Source organism: Passer montanus, unplaced genomic scaffold (assembly GCF_014805655.1).
Source record: "Passer montanus isolate IOZ18808 unplaced genomic scaffold, ASM1480565v1 scaffold146, whole genome shotgun sequence".
Lineage (NCBI taxonomy): Eukaryota > Metazoa > Chordata > Aves > Passeriformes > Passeridae > Passer > Passer montanus.
Window position 1 is genome coordinate 237,048 of NW_024361607.1, and position 20,642 is coordinate 257,689.

Genomic DNA, 20,642 nt, shown 5'->3' on the forward strand with positions numbered 1-20,642 from the left:
ACTTTCTAAAACCAGTGGATATCAGATGGATACTGAAGAAATTTAAAATTTAAGTATAGCAGAAAAGGGGTTCTTAGAAGTAATAAAAATTATGGAACTTGTCGAAAATGGATAAATACAGGGTAACCTGAACTTGATGTTACACTTAAGATTTGCAATAAAACCAATGCAAACATTTTATAATGAGGAACTTTTTTCCTTCTATTGGAAGACTGTCATAATAGCCCATATATTATTGACTGCAATATCAAATAATCAAACCACACACTAGAAAACAGTATATTAATAAAGGGAAATTAGAAGGGTATCAGCCTTGCAATAAATGATGGGCTGTCTCTGGCATTCAAGCGATTCTGAAGCAGTTCTAGAAAAACAGGGACATTCAGACAGGCTAGTACCATCATATTTGTTTTTCTACTTCCACAGACCATTTTACAGTGTTGTAAAATACAGTGGAGTGGGAGAAATAATATTACCTTAGCTTTGCTATCCACCAACTTTTTCAGATCATTACTGCTGCAAATTAGGTTGATTCAATATTTGCAATTTTGAAAGAGAAAGCTTTTTTACAGACACCCATCCCCACGATTTTTTTCTATTCTGATACCACAAGGAAAACAAAGGTAAGGAAGGAGACAATTTAAGGACCAAAGCACATATTGGTAGAATGATATTGAGAAAACAACTTATTTCCTGCCATAACTGCAATTTTGAAATTTACCACAGAAAAAGTTAAAACACCACAGCACATATAGGCCAATGGCAAACTACTGTGGAAAACTGGGAAAGAAAACCTCTAAAGATCAAATGGAACAGCTCAACAACATGCACATGTATTGTACCAAATGAAAAACCAAAGGCTACAACTTGGTATTTTGAAGACAGTTCTAAATATGCACTTCTCTATTTAAATAGGATAAAAATGATTTTAAAAGTTTTGGTATTATATAACGCCACAGTTATTTTCATCACAAAGAGCTAGCAAAGTTATTGATTGTAATGCCACCTGCTTTTCATAAAGGAACATTTCAGTATGTAAGAGTGAAAAATTAAGGGGAAAAAATACATTGCAAAATAAAAAAAATAATTTCGAAGTAGTAAAGATCAAAATTCTGAAGATTATGCGTGGCACACTGACACAGTGCAGACAATTTTATTAATAGTTTCTACTGTAATGAACTAAAAAAAAAATCTGGAGGTTGTAAACCAGACAATTAATGAAGCATCACACCACCACAATAATACATGACGCACCAAGGCGTTATATAATAGCAAAATCAATCTTAAATTATGGGGAGTGATGTTAAAAATATGTCTTGGGAATGGAATGCATGTAGAGAGGGTGGCAATGCCGTGTTTGTATGCATAATTATAAGGTCAATATTTCATTTTGAGTCATCCGTATACAAAATTACAGACTTCCAGCACAGTTTAAGCAGTTGTGAAAATTACTTTTTTTATACATTTTGGAGCATATTTCAGCCACAGACTGTTTCAGTGTCAGATTCATCACTCCTCAACCGTTATTTTTTCCAATGCAGTAACTCCCACAAAATTGAAGTAATTATTCCAACTTTCCAAAGATGTCATGATAATCTACTCAACCAGGTACCAAACATATTTGTCATCTCTTACCAAGATAAAAGGAAAATGATAATGCAACAAAGGAAACAGTTTACCCAGATCAAAGTTCACACAAACAAAATTTTACAGTGCTGCAATACATGTTTTGATAGTGTGTGGTTGCATATTTGTGAAATACTCAAAAATACTTTTAACAGACACATTATGTGTTTCATTCACATGATTGCTCCATTCCCCTTACCCTTAACTGGTACTGTGCTACACTTCCTAACAAACAAGAACAATGCTAGCATGGAAAAATTGAATAACCAGTTATAGTAACCCCTATGTATTATATACCCTCTCATTTCTTTGGTGCAAAGAGCAGATGTTGTCCATCTTATTGAACAGTAAATATATTTATAATACTTTTCAGATTAGTTTACTGCAGCTTTTAAAAGCTATTATCCATGCCTGGAGTAATGGCATAATCAATGAGTTTCTTTTAATATCTCTCCCAAATTTTTTGGCCTCAAATGACAAATCGAAGCCCACAATATACAAGTACATTTACTCATTAAAAACTGCTCTCAGTAGTTGGGAGCAGTTTAAGTAACACAGATACAATCGCAGGGAAAGACAATCACTTCAGAAGTCACATGAGAATGGATTCACTTTAACTGTGTTCCTTAAAACAGCCATCCAATTCAGCTACATGACATCCTGCTAACAACTTTATAATTTAGTTTTCTAATTAGTCTCAGGCAAAGGTTCCACTCACAGATGAGAGCTAGAGGCATTTGAAACAGCCTGAACATAACCCCATGGTCAGAGACAAAAGTCAAACAGCCCATTTTACATATATAACTATAAATGTTTATTTTGAGTGATAAAACCATGAAATGCAAGGAAATATATTCATCAATAATGCTTCAACAACATAGAATTAATAGCTGCTTATAAACTGTAAGCTGACATAGCCACTTTGCTCACATTATTCCTAAGAGACACTCACAAAGTTTGTTACACATTGCAGAGTAATGTGATAGGAGTTATAAATATACTTTATTAATGCTTTATGAGATGAATTTCCAATAGTCAGCAAAATAACTTAAATTAAACTGTAGTTCAAAGAACTCAAGGTATGTCAGAAACAATGGGAAATGGGTAGGACACTGGTGGACTTTATTTAATAAACTAATAGTAGCTGTAAAGTGAAATGCACAGATGACATTTAGATTAAAAAACAGATTTGCTCCGCAAGAGGGTAAGTTGCACATGAAGTAGAGAACAGGAAAAAAAAGACTATTCACCTGAGTTGGTGTTTTACTAAATATAATGCAAACAATTCTTGAAGATTGACTTATGCCAGATATTTTCAACACATCAAACCCTGTTAAGATTTGTTCACTGTTACCTTATGTTACAGCATAATAAAACTGCTTTCATAGATTCTCTCATTATACCGTAACTATATTTATATATTATATATAAAAATCCTGTATCTATAACTGGGATTCATACTAAAATACTTTTAAACCTGTCTAAAGATTTGCTATATAATTAAAAATGCCTCTGCCTCTGTAACAATAACATTTGCCCCAATGCAGTAAAAGTGCTTATCATGTCTTCAGAAATGCAACCCAAGGACCCGAGGCACTGGAACAGCAATTGATTAAATGACTTGGAACAAATAACAACCCTTACATTTCTGTGTACACAGGAAAAAGCTGAAGATGAAAGACTAATACAAGTAGTAAGATGTCCCCTTCCACATCCCTGCAGCCACTCCTTTTGGAGCAAGAAGCAGAGAGAAAGGCTGAAAAGAAGAAAACAGTCATATGGCAAAATCGTACATCCAAGCTGCATACGGAAAACTTTAGCAACCACTGAGAAACAGTTCTGTTCAGGATAACCAGAGGTACTAGAACAAAACCACAACAAACCCAAGAACAAACTCAATTCCAAAGCATCCTTCCAATGCCTTCAGGTATTCGACACCGTGCACATTGGAGCACTTTACATGGTACAGAGAAGGTGCACAGAAGCAACACAGAGGTGCATAGAGGGAAATTTAACATACTTTAAAATACCATGCCAACTTCATAAAACCAAGAAGTAATCAGAGTACCCCTTAATTTAACAGCTGAGATTTCCAAACTTAACAGGAAAACAAGTTCTATATTCACAACACTAGTACCAAAGCTGAATTATGAAAATGAGGTGCAAAGGAAGAATTATATAAGGAACCAGTTGTTCTCCACTCTTTTCAGGGTCATCTCCATCAAAGAAAATGGAATTTTATCAATAACATAGCAATCAGTATTAATTTAGTTGACTTAGACTAAGTGCTGGAGGTTTTTTGTTGTCATTGTTTGTTTGGGGTGATTTTTTTGGGGTTTTTTTTGGTTGGGGGTTTTTGGTTGGTTGGTTGGTTTTGCTTTTTAGGGATTTTTTTGCAACTGAAATGAAACATCCTTATTTTAGGAGATCTGATTGGAAAACTCAAGATCATAGACTATAAACTTCTTTCAAAGAATATTTGTTCTGTTTGGATATTTGAAGTGAATTTTAAATTATGATTGGCAATTTTGTGTTAAATTTGCAGCCAAAGTATAAATCTAAGTTTAGACAAACAAACTACATTTAACCTGTTGGTTCACCAAACAGGTTCACTTATAGCAGAAAAATAATGGGAAAACCCCCAAAAACTGTTATCCTGCTGTTTTGAGGTTCTCTGCTGATACTGCAGCTGAGGAGTACAATGCATGTCCATTTTGATAGAATTCATTATGTTCATACAGCATAACCTGTACTGCCATGAACAGCACTGATTTGAAACTTGACTCCCTGCTCCCCATATCACTGTACTCACAGCCAAAATTGACTTTACAAAGCTGCAAAATATGCATTTGGTTCATTTTTTCTAGAAATAAATACATGTAGGAAAGATTTATTTAACACTCTAGGTGGGAGAGGAAACAGGAGAAAGATTTTTTTTCCAGTTCTAGAAGGTTAGAAAGATGTTCTACTAATTAGAAATAAAAGTTTACCAGAAAGCTTAGTAAATAATGGTCCCAGGTCTTGTGAAGCCATAATACTTCCAGCCAAAATGAGGAATACTTTCTTATTAAAAAAAAAAATCTCCCATACAAAAACCCAGACGATAGTAATATTGCAATCAGTAGCTTTGAAGTATCAAGTTCAAACTGAACGTAGTAAGAGGATACTGTATAGTTGGTGCCAACAAAATTAGAATTTAACAAATGAGAATCCAAAAAGACCCCATTATAAGCCAAGAGAACGGAAGTCAAGTTAGAAGCCAAATGATAATCCAAAAGAATGAGAGACATGCCAAGACTGGCCTAGAGAGTCCCTTTTTCTATTTTAATCACCAGCTAGATTTGTGTTGAAGAATGAAGCCATCAGCAATTTGCTGTTGCACTAAGTCACCCAGATGCAGTTAGAACTAGAGGAGGGTGTGTGGTCAGTATGACCATAGTATGCAGCAAGAGGGAACACAGAATCATCTGACATCACACTTTTCTTGTTTCTGGAGGATAAATGTTCTGTGCCAATATGCTGGAAGAAGCATATGTACCTGAGACAAAGATGGGAACACTATTTTGGAGGGGACAGTAATACATACCCATCCTGGTGGAAGTTTAGATTAAATTTAGAGATTAATTTTGCCAATTTTGCTGAGTGATTAATTCTATGAATCCCTAAAATTTGGAAATCTATGTCACCTAAAATATCCTAGATTAAGTTACTGCACAGTTCTCCTACATTTTGAGAACTGTCTGCCCTTTGTTTTTTCACTTTTTCTTCTTGCCATTAGAAAGGATCACTTTCTCAACCATCTCTAATTCATTTACTTTAGGCTTGACAAAATTGACCCATGCCTTCTTTCCTCTAGTCATTTATGTCGTGAATTAATGCTCCTACTAAGGAAGCAGGACTGTGTAAAAGTAATTTCTATATTAACAATTACATCTGATCAATTATCTCAACCATAGAGGAGTTTAAGATCACTAAAGAACTTTTAAACCTTTATCACGATCCATTAGAAAACAGAGCACTGTGTTGGTCTTACCCTTTGGAAAATTGATGCAGTAAGTATGAATAATTGACACAAGGTCACAAAGGTAAATATTATCAGCCAAGACAAAAACTCCAACATTTAGGTATTATCAAGTCCTCTGTACAGACTATAGCAGTGTCTATATCGACTATACACTACAACAGAGTGATAAATCTCATTCAAAATTTGAAAGCCTATTCCAGCAAGGAAGTTCTCCACAGAATTAAGAGTTTATCATAGTCAATTTGTCATTTCAGATGGGACTTTTCCCTATTTTGTCCATTGTTGAGCAACCTCAACACTTCCAAGTGAAGTCCTTAGTGTGATAAACCATGTGAAGTGCATCTGTGTACACACATTTGAAGAGGACAAAGCAATTTCTATTTCATTGTTAATATATGGAAAACAGTTTTAAATGCTACACTGTTTCTTCTTCCAAAGTGGACCAACTATAATCTGTAATTCTAGAACCAGTTTTGTATTTTTATTTACAGGGAGATCTCTTGTCAGAATCTATGATGAAAATTATTCACATATGCTGAGAATTTCCAACCTGTAAAAACCTAGGGAAAAGATAATGACGGGACCAAGTTTACTGATCTGAAGAAGTTAAAACCAAAAATAATAATTTGACAGGGTTCAGTGGGGAAGAACAAGATGTACTTCTTGTGAATTACATATACTGGCAAAGACTAGAGTGCAAATATGATCTGACCTGTAAGGAAGGGGGTTGGTGAGTGGAAATACTAAAAAAAACCCCTCTCACAAGTTAGGCACAGAGACAACACAAACACCAATTAGCTGGCATTTAAGCAAGAAATTGTTTTCAGCTCTTTTGAGAATGTTTTCCCCATTTCATGCACAACCAGAGAGATCCCAATTTTAATACCACACGTATCAACAGTGCCCTCCAAGAACAGAATTACTGGAATCTTAAGCCAAATATATTAAATAGGAAAAGGAAAGACCTGCAATGCAAATCTTCAGCTCACAGAGAAAATCAATTTAGAAGAAGGCTTAAAAAAATAAGGAAACAAAGGCACAGTGCTCTGGTAGGTCTGATAACAATTTGAACAGAGGGGGACAGTGGTTAAGCAATTCCAGGTGTTTTCATGCGTATGTATATATTTGTAGTGCATCTGTGTCTATTTCATTCAGCTTCTACTTTCTTGGTGCTCTTCAGTAATCAAGTATTTGATTTGTAAGATGCTACATTAGTGCCAGCAGTCACAAAATGGTGTGATAAATAATACTCTTCAAAAAATATAAAAGCCACACTCTTAGTGAAGAAAGCAAATATCTTCAGCTAAGTGGAAATTAATATCTCCCTTTCATGTTTTTTAAATAACTCTGCTTAGCCACTTGGAAGAGTCCCAGCTGCCACAAAAAAAAGTCATACAAACTCCAAGCCCTCCTCAGTTTAAATTTCTGCTCCACAGCTCACATCTTGAGTGCAAACAGGACACTTCTTGCTGAATTAGACCATAAGGAATTGCCTTCGCAGACCAAATAAAAAACCAAATCTGATAATTTTTCCATTTTAGCAACTCATCTGAAATCAGTTCTATTACAGAAACATCAAGTCATAGGTTCTTGTTTTATCACACGCTTTATAAAGACAGGTTTGCTACAACAGCCTTGAAGGGGACCGGCAGTCAGGTTCCCACTGGTCATGCTCTTGGGCAGAAACACCTTGGACGTACTGCGGTTCAACAGGACCGGGCTTTTGCAACTCAGAGCTGGGTGTCCCTCAGGGACTAAAGCCACAGAGTTTGTGCCAGGTGGCATCACAGATTTTGTAGGGAATAAAATTTTGTTTTGTTCTAGAACAGTACGTTTTACAGAGGAGGTGGATGCACCAGATACTGATTCTTTTATCCCTTCATTTGGGATCCTGCTATATCGATAACTGGGGGCGTTATTTTCCATTCTATCTGACCAGGCCCTGTAGCGAACCTCTGCAGATCCCCAGTAGTGCCTAATAGCAGACTCGGAGCGGTGGCCTGTCACGGCCATTATCTCCCTGGGCCCCAGTCCTGCTTCACAGAGGAGCTGGATGGTGGTAGTTCGGAGAGAATGATTGGTGTACCGCTGAGAGAGCCTGGCTGCCACACTTATCCTGGGCATCATGGTACCCAGATAGTTCACACCCATTGGTTCTCTTTTGTACCAGACAGGCTGCTCTTGCATTTGCTCTGACGTTAGCTTTAGAGGGTGCAGGTAAAAGGCAGGGGGCTCTGGAGGCAACTTGGACAAATAAAGTTCCAAGGAAAACACAGGACAGTTTGGGTCCCCAGGCATATCATACATTTTACCCATTTTATGAGGATCTTCTCCATTTTTGCCTTTGCCAGGATATCTAAACATAGCATATCGACGCCCATTCTTGTCCTTCTCAACCACAAATGCATCTGGAGCCAGATCTCTCAGAATTTCCCTCCCTCGCTTGGCAAAATGCAACTGCAAATCAAACCACACCTTGTTGACGAGTGCCAGGGGACTGTGCAAACCCAGCACACCAGATTGCTTAATCCTACGCAGGTCCTCGGCAGCTATAGGAGGATGGTGGTGAGTCTCATCCTTTCCCTGCATGCGCAGCATCTTCAGCACGCTCACAAACACCATGTTTGCACTGGCAAACTCTTTGTCCTTCATTAAGCAAATCTGACGATTAAAAGGCGGCATTTTGAGATGCCGGTTTAAGCCAGCACGCATTGACTTGTAGCTTGCCACACTGTAGGTATTTCCATCATGATTTCTTATTGTGTAATAAAATTCTCTTAAGATATCATTGAGTTCACTTACTGGGACCAATTCAAAGCTAGGATCCTTGCCATTTTTGGCCAGCCACTGTTTTAATAGGTTAGCTGCCCAGCCAGTCTGCTTGTGGGTGTTTTTGATGCTCTTAGCATCCTCTTCCTCTTCCTCCAAGCCAAAGAGGACATCCTCAGGGAAGTTAAAATTCGTCTGTGCTGCTTGTACTGCTTCTTTATTTTCTGATGGTGTCTCTTCCTGTTTCAACTGCTTTTCGAAACAATTGATCAAAGTTGTACCATCAAATATGCCACAGGTATACGGCACACAGCGAGCTACGTTATGATCTGAGAGCTGCGAAGCGTGGAGTTATACATAATATTTGGGATTTTGTGTAACAAAAAGCAGGTGGCATTAACTGGATTTTTCAAATGAACGGCATGTCAATTCCATACCTCACTAGCCAATTAAAATACATCAGGTGCTTCCTTTTTAACCATGGCATTACACATGCTTTAACTGATTTCACAGAAAGCAAACCTAGAACATATACTACACAACAGAAGACTGAAAACATCTTATGCCTTATTTCCCTCCTTGTAGCTCATCTTCCACTGCTAAATACCATTATCATACACAATCTGTTTTTCCAATTTTTCCCAGGTTTCAGGCTCTAACTGAAGAAAAATTCCAAAATATGCATCTTATACTGAAAATTAAACCTTAAAACTGTACTACTGTCATCCATTATGGTACTGGATTTCCTACTTATCAAGTACTGACAAGGGTTTTGAATAGCTATAATCCACAGGTTGAAAAATGAAGTTCCAAACAACCTTTCTTTATCTTAATGGAAAGATAGAGTGAGACAGTTTATACTCTAAAATACTGGCTACCTTTGCCAGACTACTTTCAGCAGGTGAAAACCAGAATATTGTCCAGTATTTTTCTTCTTGCTTTGAAATACAATTTAGAATAACTGTACCTTGAAACACTAATGAATTTGGAAACGCTGTCTAGAAGAAATTACTTTTATTCCTCTTAATAATATGACTTCTGGTTAATAGGAAGAGTTAATTATGAGGTGCTCTGTGAAACATCTATAGACAGAAAGAAAATTATTTATGAAGAATTTAAGTAGCTTAATTTCAAGCTTTCAAAGCAAGTTCAACAAATTTTAGACAGGGAATCCAGAAGTATTCCAAGTCATCCTTTATCATGAAGTAGCTATTCCTGAAGAAGGTTTCTTTTCCTTTTTGTTTTTCTCCCACGATATATGGCAATCAAACATTAGAATTTCAATTTTAACTTCTGGATTAGTGTAGGAAAGAGCACTGCAATAATTTATAAAATATTTGTAGCTATATAAGTTCAAGCCATTCAGACAAAGACTGGGCAGTCTTTTCTTTGTATGCTAGCTCTGTTTTAGCAGACAACATTTAGTCTGCTCCTGATTTACCAACACATCTACTTAAAAAAATCCCATTAAAACACTTCTGAAAAAATTATCAGAAGCTCATGCTGCAAGTAACAGTGAATCAGAAAAAGAATAATATAAATTGAGAGAAACTACAAAGGATGGCACAAAACAAACTAAAATTGTTCAATTATGATCAATAATCTCCTGTGGATTGTAACTTTAGGATATTATATAGAAACAATCAACAGCCTACCTGTGTTGTTCCCTCAGCAGGTCGCTTGTTTGCCGCAGTATCTGTTGGTGGTCTGCTCATCTGGTTTTCTGAGGGGTAAGAAATTGTTCATTTGCAGTATCTATTCAGTACTAATTATTACTGCCCACTAGCCATATTTGAAGGCAACATGCAAAGCTGTTTGACACTGAATGTTCGATATGTGACATATTTTACATTTAGCCCCAATTTTCAATTACAAGTAGTCAAGTTTGATTAATGTGTTCCTTTCCTTTCCTTCTAAGTTTGACAGTATATTAAAAGCCTTTTATGAGCAATTTCCTTGCCTGCGAACAAAGTATAACTCCAACCTCTCCTCCCTCTGTACACATATTGATAAGCTATTCAACTAAAAATTAATACAATTGTTAAATATTTCTGTACAAAAAAAGACCTGACTGAAAAAAGGATGTTTTAAACAGACTGCAAAATATATAACTGAGGCAGGGAGACTGAGTATCTTTTATAGCTCAGCCAAACATTAAACTAGCAATTTAAGAAGCTGCTTTAATATTTGATGCAAATCTGTAAATTCAAATTCTGTTCTCGTTCCTTTTCATTTTAACGAGAGCTTATCAGCAACAGTGCTGGCCCAAATCAGTGATTCAGTTGTGGTGTGAAAACTACTAGGGCATACAGTAAATCTATGGAAACTGCATAAAATGAGACATTCTTTGGACACATAGGTCCTCCCTTTTGTCACTGTATCTCATCAGTCACAATCCTTTTTATGCTGTCTTAAATCACTTCAATTTGCTTTAGAGCTAAGAGTCAATATAACACATGTCTAACAATGTCTAACTCTACAGAGCACGTATTTTAGCACAGGTAACTTAGATACAGGAAAATGAAATGAAACTAGTTCTGATGTCAAGTTCTGCTTGAGTTCCTTCTAATTTATATTGTGCCAATGAGGCACTTGCCATAACTCCAACACTTACAAATCCTAAAGACTTCTTAAAAAGAAATTCAAGGTATGTAAAATCAGAAGTGCAGACAACCATCAGGGCAGGACCAAAGCTTGATAAAAAGTATTTAAAAGTAATTAATCTAATTATTGTTATTTGAACATTTATTGTATTTAGAGACTTTATTTAAATACTGTAAGTGTACTCCATTGGAACTAGGTTCATATTCAGTTGGGTTTTTTCTACCATTTTGTTTACTTTTAAGTATTGTGAAAATTAAGGTACAATTATACCTTCCTTTCAGTATGCCTTTACTTAGAAAGACAGTTCATATTATTCTGAGAGGCTGTGTTAAAATTAAACACCAAGTTCTTAATGACAGGAGTTTGACTTCATGCTAGGAATTATATAAAGCAAATTCTAAATAAAACAAAGCTTACAATGCCACACTGCTGACTCCAAGGGGAGTTTATTTTCAACAATGTCTGAAACAGATCTGTTGTAGAGATTATTTTGATCTTGAAAAATTCAACAGAAATGCAATCTAGAACTATCTCTGTAAAACACATTAAGAAACAATTTTCCACAGAGTGCAGTTTTATGTTTCTCTGTGACCACTATCTTCCTTTGCCAGTGCCAACATTCAAGCATAACTTACCAGGCTTGGGTGCTGCAGTGGTGGGTGGTTCAGTAGGAGCTGTACTACTACATGCAGGGAGAGGAATCTTCATCTGTAGGGGCGCTCGACTGGCAGTCGCATTATAAAGTCCTGGAGTACCCACTGTGGGCAAAGAAGTCCTTGTGGTCTGGGTAACAGGATGTGTAGTAGGAACAGCCTGTACTGTCAACGTTGTGCCTATTGACCCAACACTGGCTGTAGAGTTCCTTAGAATACCAGGACTGGGCACATGTGGGATGTTATTTGGTTTAGTTGTGTTAGTTGATGCCAAAGACACTGTAGTTTTGGTAAGGCTACCAACTGTAGACGAGTTTTGGACAGATATAAATTCAACGTTGCCTGATGGCTGGTTAGAGACCAAAGTCCCTGTGTGGCCTTGCAGAAGCTGAGTCTGGGATGACACTGCCACAGGTACATGCAGGATTACAGGCAAAGACTGCAATGAGACAGACACTGACTGAGTGCTGCCAGTAGGCACTTGGTTAGTGCCTACAACTGTAGCAGTGTTAGCTGTGGGAAGCACTGCTGTTGTCAAAGAACTGGTGGAGGACACTGGAGTCTGAAGCTTAGGATGTCCACTGACAACTGCTGGAGAAGCAGCAAGACTGGAAGCAGGCACTACACACAAAAAAATAAATAAAAAAATTAAGCACTTGAATCAGGTGGGAAGTTTCACTGCAACACAACAAATGGGAACAATTTATGATGAGGGCAGTGAGTCACTGGAACTGGTTGTCCACTGACAGTGAATGCCCTATCATTTTAAGCGTTCAGCATCAGGCTGGACAGGGCTTTGGGCAACTTGATCTTGTGAAAGATGGCCTGGTCCACAGTGGCAGGGTTGGACTAGATGATCTTTAAAGGTCCCTTCCAACCAAATACCTCTATGAAAAAGGTAGTGTATAATTACTTCTTTTTGCAAATAAAGGCTATAAGTACTATTTTTCTGTTGTACGCTGTCATGTTCAATGGCCTAGCTAAAGACACAGTCAATACTGCATTTCTGTTTATAAGAAATGTCAGAAAAAAGATATATTTAAACACCAATTACAGAAATGGTGGAGCAACTGGTACTTCACAAAACACAAGAAAAAAAACTATGTCAGTTATGACTAATTGCCTTGTATAGGTAGGACCTTGTATCCAGAAGGTTCTACCAAAACAAGGTATTAAAGTGTCAGAGAAGATACTGACTTTTATGCAACAAAACTTCACTATGAATTCTAAAGATCAGGAGCAAAAGACACTACTAAAAGCCAGTACATGCAAACTGTAAGATAATCCTGTGGGAAAGATTCAGCATTCGGTATTAAACTGTTTTTACAGCCAAGGACAGTGAGACTATATTGAATAAATTAATGGGGAGTTTGAGTTTATATTCCCGACAAAATTTTAATCTATAAATGCCATTTTTCAACATGCCTCCTTTAAGAAATGTGGTTTATAATTACTGTCTAGTTTCCCACTCAATTTCTGTAGTCATTAGGTAGAGAGAAGGGTATCATCAGCATCCTATTATTATCAAGTACAATAAGGGGCCTGAGACATGTTTCAGTTCTTAGCAGCCAGTTTTGCTGCCATACTCAGCATGCAGTCTACTGGAGCACCTCATTTACCACAAGTTCTGCTTGGCCAAATCAACATTTTTTCCCACACCTGGTAAGCATACTACACAAATATAAACTGGGAATGCACCAGAGAACTAAAAATAATTATTTTTTAGGTCAGGAAAAAAAAGGAGTAAAATCAGTTTTATTCTGTTTAGTTAGTTACTTCTTTAATGGAAAGCAATAAAACTTTTAAGAAATGTGTTTATAGTCCATAGGGAGTTTCTTACCTGGATTCGCAGGGGCTTGAAAAGTTGATGGTGTGCTCTCTCCTACATTCCTCTTTGACTCCAGCATTTGCCTTACTGTGCCAGCATTTCTAAGGAACAAAGTTTGAGTTGACATTTCTCCCAAAAAGCCACATAAGGTGTATTTATAAACAGTACAATGGTGAAAAAAATCCCTAATTTTACAGCTGTTCTTTTATTTCAGATTTTTTTTTCAAAACCCACTTTTTGCCTCTTAGGCAAATTAACTTTGGATATTTCCCAAATAAAAAGAAGTATGGAGTTACTTATAAATTTTCAAGTCCTTGCACCAAGCTTGTCTTGCACCATGAGAATTTTACTGTTCTTGAAACTAAACTTCCACTATTATCTATCATTTTTTAAACACTGAAACTGATGCTAAATACCATCTAGATTTAACCAAGAATGAGTTAAATTCTGTCAATTTATGACTTCTGTAAAAGCAAATCAAATTTTACAAGTGAAGAGCAATGAAGGAAAAGCAAAACCACTTTAATTTAAAAAGAAAGGAAATACAGAGATTATCTGAAGTGTCCTATTGTACCTTTTAACACTGTCCCAGTGATGTGCTTTGCTTACCGATATGTGGCATTGTTTACATTTGCAGTCTCGGGTGCTGCTTTCCCTGGAGATACAGGTGCATTTGCCACACTCTACACAGAATGAGAAAGAGAGGCCATAACAGAACAACTCTAAGTCAGCTTGCAAACTTATGCTTTCATTTTATTTCACATCCATTCACTGCTGTGTGAGATATTAATTTTCTGAAGTCAACACTGCAGGAAAATTTGACATATTTCACTAGTGCAGAAAATCTCCTTGGTCCTACTGCCTCCCTCTCCTATATCCTCCTTCTTCTTCCCCCTCTCATGCCCCAGAATCAATAGTGGGATGCACTTTTATTTGCACAGTACTCTTCATACTGAAGTAAATTAGATTCAGTTATATACAGTTTAAGGTGTTTTCACACTAAAAACAGCTAAAGAAGCTTCTGTATAATTCAGAATTACATAACAGATGTTAAGACTTCTTTAACCAAACCAGACAAATTCAATTTGTCAATGCCATTGAATAAACGAGTCACATCTTTCTGCATATAAATTTTCTTTATTTTCCAACACAACGTTTAGGCTAACTCAGAAAAAACCCCTAGACCCCAACAAATCTAGTTCTTACTTCTTGTCTCTTTTTCAAGTCCTCCTTGGCTGCTCCAACCCGCTTTGTCAATCTTGCAATTTTAGCCTAAACAGGGAGAAGATGAAAACAAACAAAACCATAAACCCCCAAGAACCATGAAAGAAATTTTATAAACTAAAAGATCTATAACTAAGACATCAAGTCAAAGGCTATTTTTATACGAGGGAACTTATTCTTCCTTGAAATACAGTACAACTGTGTTATTTTCATCTATATTATAGCAGAAAGACAAATGTATGCATCACAATCAAGGAATCTTAGAGACAAATTATTTTCCTTCCTATTCAGAACTGCACAAACTGAATCCATTGGGCACGGACATACAAAACTACATAAATGAAAACCTTACATGATGTTATTAATTTGACATTCTAGTTGATGGCTAAAGATACTGCTAAAGAAGTATATTGAAAGTATCTTAGAAAGCACTTAAAAGATCAACATAAAATGTCTGTGGCAACAAGAGGAAAGAATTGTACAGGGGGAACTTATCTGGCAAACTCCATATTTCTTTTAATGAAAAAAGTAAAATGGCCTTATTTTTTGAATTTGTTACAAGATAAGCTTTCAATTGTCTTGTCAGTACAAAATTCTTTTTTGTGATGTTCTTCATGTCACCATTATGTACATGCTTTCTATAAAAAATGCAGGAAAGCATGCTGCATTCAACACTAGCTATTTGCCTCCTTGCTAGAACATCAACTATTTACACTCTGGGGAAACGTGATGTAGGATGTTTGAAGTCCAGTGCTACTGTCCTCTCCTTTCTGAATGTTCCAATTTCTAAGCAAATTTCCAGCTTCATAAAGACCTTAGACATTTTCATACTTGGCATTTTTTTGAAAAATGTTTAAATGGTACAGAAGAGTGGAAAAGCAATCTACTAACAGCTAATGAATCACTTTGCCACATGGAAGATACCCTTTGGGGCTTCTATATGATTAATTGGTTGCTTCCCTCCTTCTGAGTAGGAAAACAGTTTTACAACTCAAAAGGAACATTAGTATTTGCTGCTCCCCCCACCACCTCCTTCCCTTGCGGAGTCAAAATGGTTTCCCTACTGGCAACTGTAGGAACCTTACTACTAAACACTGAGGAAGTTATTTTTGAATTTGACCCTAGTATGGAGTTGAACACACAAACACTCACCTGCATTTCAGTAAGCACATTTTTATGCCTTTTGTTGCATTCTACTTTCTCCATTCGGGTTTTCAAGTCTGCCAGAGTCTTGTCAAATACCTCACACTGTAAAGTGGTAAGTTTTTCTTCTAACAGTCTCTGGATAATCTGCAAAATTTTTACATAAAAAATACAACAATGCAATCCCAAATTTGGGGGACCATCTATAAAAATATTCTCAACTCTTAACAAATATCCTGCTATAAACAGAACAATGAAAACTGTTGTGCCCTGCCAATCAAATAAATCTACAGTCAGCAATAAGCATGTGGTTGCACAGCTAAGTTTTGACATAATTTTGGAAAATACAAATGATTTGCCATTAATTCAACAAATTAATTTCCTTGCAGTATAATAAGGGCATAAAATCTTATAATATATAAAAAGAACCATAACAACAGAAGGTATTCTTTTAAAGTGCAGTGCTTACACAAGTTAATTGTTCTTTTTACTTTTCTATTTTTGAGAGGGACATTGGCATTCAAAAAACAGAAGCTTAAGACATTCAACAAAAACTTTTTTCTGAGATATATTTTCTCGTAGCAAAAATTCAGTGCTGCCTTTCTTGCAGAAGCTAAAGACATAAGAAGACTGGTTTTCACAAAGTTTATTTGATAAAAGTTATTTAATGTTTTTCTCCCTTCTATACCTACTGCAGTGTAGAAAGTTTTCATAGGAAATAAAAATAAATAAGCCACTAATGTAATTCAGTTTTTGCCATACTAAATTAATGAAGTCACAACACATGCTAGCTAATGAACTAACAGAAGAACAGCAAATATTTTTTTTTCTTCAAGATCATATGTTCCTTATACAGCAATTGTGCAATCAGGCTATTAACAGCTCTACAAAAAGCTGCAAAATGCCAAATGTATTACACTCTTCTTTGGAGACTGCCTTTTTTAAAAGGCTAGGCACAAACTAAAGTGCATCACATATAAATCATCATTATTAACATTTTCAGTCCAGAGTCATATGAGGCTTGAAGTATTTTATACATTTCAGATGTAACTCCTACAGCATAGTTTTCAAAAGGTATTTGGTCTCTTTTTAAAAGGAGGGCTATGTAGAACTTTGTATAAATTAAGCACCTTTGTTATTTGAATTACATCCAATGTTCAACCACAAAAAAAGAGAAAATGTTTGGGGACACAGAGTGTGTGCAGAAGGACTGCTTATGCAAAGATGGTAACACAAGTGACAGGTGTGTGTATATGTTTTCTGCTCTGCACCTCTATTTTACCTTTTGCAATTTTAGGTCAACATCCTTTCTGGCTGTAATTTTGACTTGGAGTTCTGCTTCATAATCTTCTCCCATGCACCGACGATGTTTAGAATGAACATTGTCCATGTCCTCAGATTTGGAACGCTTTCTCTTTGATGCTTCACCTGGAACAATTAGATAAAACTGCTCATGAAGAACTCCTGAAAAAACAGGTATCTTCAGAATGCCATGATTACTGTGAAGTTGTTCTCAGGTCAAACTTTTTCATGCTAAAGCAGCAGTAATGCCTTTGGAAAAATATGCTTGATGACATCAAAGTACAAAACCAGTCCTTCTGGTATCTGTACATTACTGCCCAGCCAGTGAGTTCTGCTTTGTGATTCACCCAGTCGCTGCTCCAAATGCAAAATGGTTCTAGTACCACCACTCCTCTCGCCAGAACGTCCCTCCAGTTCTTCCTGCTCTATCAGCACCATCCTATAATGACACATGGCTTCTGAGAAGCAAAAGAAAATCTTCTTCTGAAAAACGAATTCTCTTCTCAGAATTCCAGCCAAATAAAACCACATCTCATTTAACTATGCCAGCAATTAACTGTATTTACTTGCCACGAAGCTTTACCTTGTACCTCCAACATCTGACTGAAAAACCATTCAAACTTTTTTTTCACTTCTTGGTTGATGGAAAGTAAAAATCTAACAAAAGAACAGGCTCAAAACAGAACTAGATTATAAAAGTCCTTTTTAATAACAGTGATGAAGCACAAATGAACTAAAGAGACCTCATTCTCTCCTCCAGATCCTGGCCTTGTGTCCAGAAGGTTCTCAAGGACAAAAGGGACCTCTGCTTTTAAATAATCTTCAGATTATGTAACAAGGACCCAGGGAACTACAGGATTATTAGCTTTACTTCAGTCCCTGGGAACATGATGGAGCAAGTAAATCTAGATAGAAATCATCTCAACGTCTATCAAGAAGGTGGTGATGGGGAACAGAATGGATTTATCAAGGGGAAATCAGGCATCATCAGCCTGATAGCCTTCTACAGTGAGACCACTGGCTTGGTGAATGAGAGGAGAACATCTTTAATAATGCTTCTGACACCCAAACCATCCTCAAATGCTTGATGTATGGCCTAGATAATTGCACTGGCTCAACTGTTGGGCTCCAGGAGCTGTGATTATTGGCACTTAGTCCAGCTGGAGCTCAGTAATGCACACCAGCAGATGATACTGGTACCAACACCACCATCTTCATTCATGACCTAGATAATGGGGCAAGAAGATATCTGCAGCAACTTGCAGGTGATACAAAACTGGAAGGAGCGATTTGTATACTCCTAAGTGGTTATGCTGACATTTGGAGTCACACTGACAAACTGGAGAAATGGGCAAACAAGAACCTCATGAAGTTGAAGAAAAGGAGATGCCCAAGTGCTACACTTGCATAGCAATAAAACCATGCATTAGTACAGGTTGGGAATTCACTGGCTGGTAAACACCTTTTTAGAAAAAGCCCTGGTGTTCTCTATACACATGAAGTTGAACATGAGCCAGCAATGTGCCCTTCTGGCAGAAAAGGCCAACAACATTCTCGGCTGCCTGAGAATGAGTACTGACAGCAGGTTGAGGGAGGTACTTATTCCCCTCTAACCAGGGAATGTGAGCCTGAACCTTGTGTCTTTTGTCCCGTTCTGGGTTTCTAAATACAAAAAAATATGTGAGCATGCTGGACAGACTGCAGCGTAGAGTCACCAAGATGTTTCAGAGACAGAAGCATTCATCAAGAGCTGAAATTGTTCAACTGGAGAAGGCCATTGGGGGAGATTTTATCATGTGTGTGAATTACCTGACAGGTGGAGCATGAACAGAGCAAGACTCTTAATGAGTAGCAGTGACAGGACAAGAGAAATGGATGTAAATTGAAATACAGAAATTTTCACTCAAACATTTAAAAACTTTTTCCTGTGAGGAAGGTCAAACACTGGGATCAGAACACAGGAAATTTCTGGAATCTTCACCCGTGGAAATACTCAAAACCTGTCAGGATATAGTTCTGGGCAAACTGCTTTCTAGTTGACCTGGTTTGAACAGGGGCATCGGACTAGATAATCATCAAAGGTCCCTTCCAAACCTAATGATTCTGTGCTTCTAAAACACACAACACAGTGAAACACAATGGTTTTAACATTACATACTTTTCTCTATTTGTTTCTCTTCTTTGTGGACCTCTTCTTCTTTATCTTCACATTCCTTTTTTCTCTCCCCCTCCACCTCTTCTATAAACAGAAGAAAAAAATCCATGTAACACTGTCTCAGATTTACAAGTCTTGCAACAGTCCTGTTTTGACTAACGAGTTAAGAAAACATGAAAAAAAACCATGTGAGGGAAGACAAGAGAAATAAGTATCACAAAGAGGGAATGCAGATATGAAAAAATTAAGGGAATACCCTCAAAACAAAAATTTGAACTATCATGCAACACATTCAGACTCAGTTTTGAATTTGTTAACATTTTAACCAGAATTACTGAATGCAAGTATGAGGGAAACATGTTTCAGTTACCTCTGAAACAAAATTATGTATTTTTAATGCAGCTGAAGGTCTCAACAAATTATTTTAGCTTACTTTTCCACTTAAGGACAAAGCATAAAAATTTCAGTAACAAAATACTAAAATACTAATATATTGCTCTATTTACAATTGATAACTTCAACTATAATCTTAATGGTAGGAAAAGCCTAGATTTAGGTTAACAAATATTAATTTTAATTTGAAGTTTCTTGCTAATACGAAGTATCACAATTTAGAACTAGGCATTCAAAAATACTCTTTTTAGGAAATGCTTAAAAGAAGAAAAATCTGAAGCCACCAAACAAAGATAAAAATGGTAGCACTTGCAGAAAAATTTTATTATATGTTCCATGAGCTTCCAATATGTGTTTCATATATACGTGAAAGAAACAAGCTTCCATTGTGTGTTTCTGTGCTTGTTAGAGACAACACAAAACTACTGGTTTTAAGATTACAGTAAAATCTATCCAGACTATAAGAGAGGAAGTAAGCACTGTTTTACACATCTTTATCTGTACACTTCTTCATTTGCCTATATTCATTTTGTTATTACTGCAGGGTTTACTAGCTTTTCAATGGAAAGTTCTGGTTGCAAAGATATGCTTGATGCTCTCTTAACATTAAATTTCCCTTCTATTACGAAGAACATTTAAATGATTTAAAACAAGTTACCTAATAAATGAGAAAAAGGAAGGAGTCAAAACCCAATAACCTGGCAATATGGTATTTTAATTTTTCTTATTAATGTAAAAATAATATTCGTAATACAAATTCTTCAATCCAAATCTGACTTACTTTTAAGGTAATAAATTAGCATAATGCCTATGCCACCTGCTTTTTAAGCCTTATAGATAAGCTTTGTGTATTTAATTGCTCTGAATAAAATAGGACTAGTTTACTTATGAATCTAAAGGAGAACTGTTAAGTTCAAGACA

General features: G+C 36.4%; 1 protein-coding gene across 10 annotated transcripts in view; it reads right to left on the reverse strand.

Annotated features, from left to right (window-relative positions):
* LOC120498344 (activating transcription factor 7 interacting protein) overlaps nt 1–20,642 on the reverse strand; it is a 76,966-nt gene that overhangs the window by 16,502 nt on the left and 39,822 nt on the right. For 6 of the 10 annotated variants that reach the window (XM_039700933.1, XM_039700927.1, XM_039700929.1 and 3 more), the window contains 9 exons: nt 19,332–19,412; nt 17,154–17,299; nt 15,881–16,018; nt 14,711–14,776; nt 14,114–14,187; nt 13,517–13,605; nt 11,659–12,297; nt 10,075–10,142; nt 8,453–8,671 (listed from right to left, as the gene is read on the reverse strand). In XM_039700933.1, the coding sequence (XP_039556867.1) occupies nt 8,453–8,671; nt 10,075–10,142; nt 11,659–12,297; nt 13,517–13,605; nt 14,114–14,187; nt 14,711–14,776; nt 15,881–16,018; nt 17,154–17,299; nt 19,332–19,412 (1,520 nt within the window). The remainder of the gene's footprint in view (nt 1–8,452; nt 8,672–10,074; nt 10,143–11,658; nt 12,298–13,516; nt 13,606–14,113; nt 14,188–14,710; nt 14,777–15,880; nt 16,019–17,153; nt 17,300–19,331; nt 19,413–20,642) is intronic. The other 4 variants (XM_039700935.1, XM_039700934.1, XM_039700936.1 and 1 more) reach the window with 3 other exon arrangements.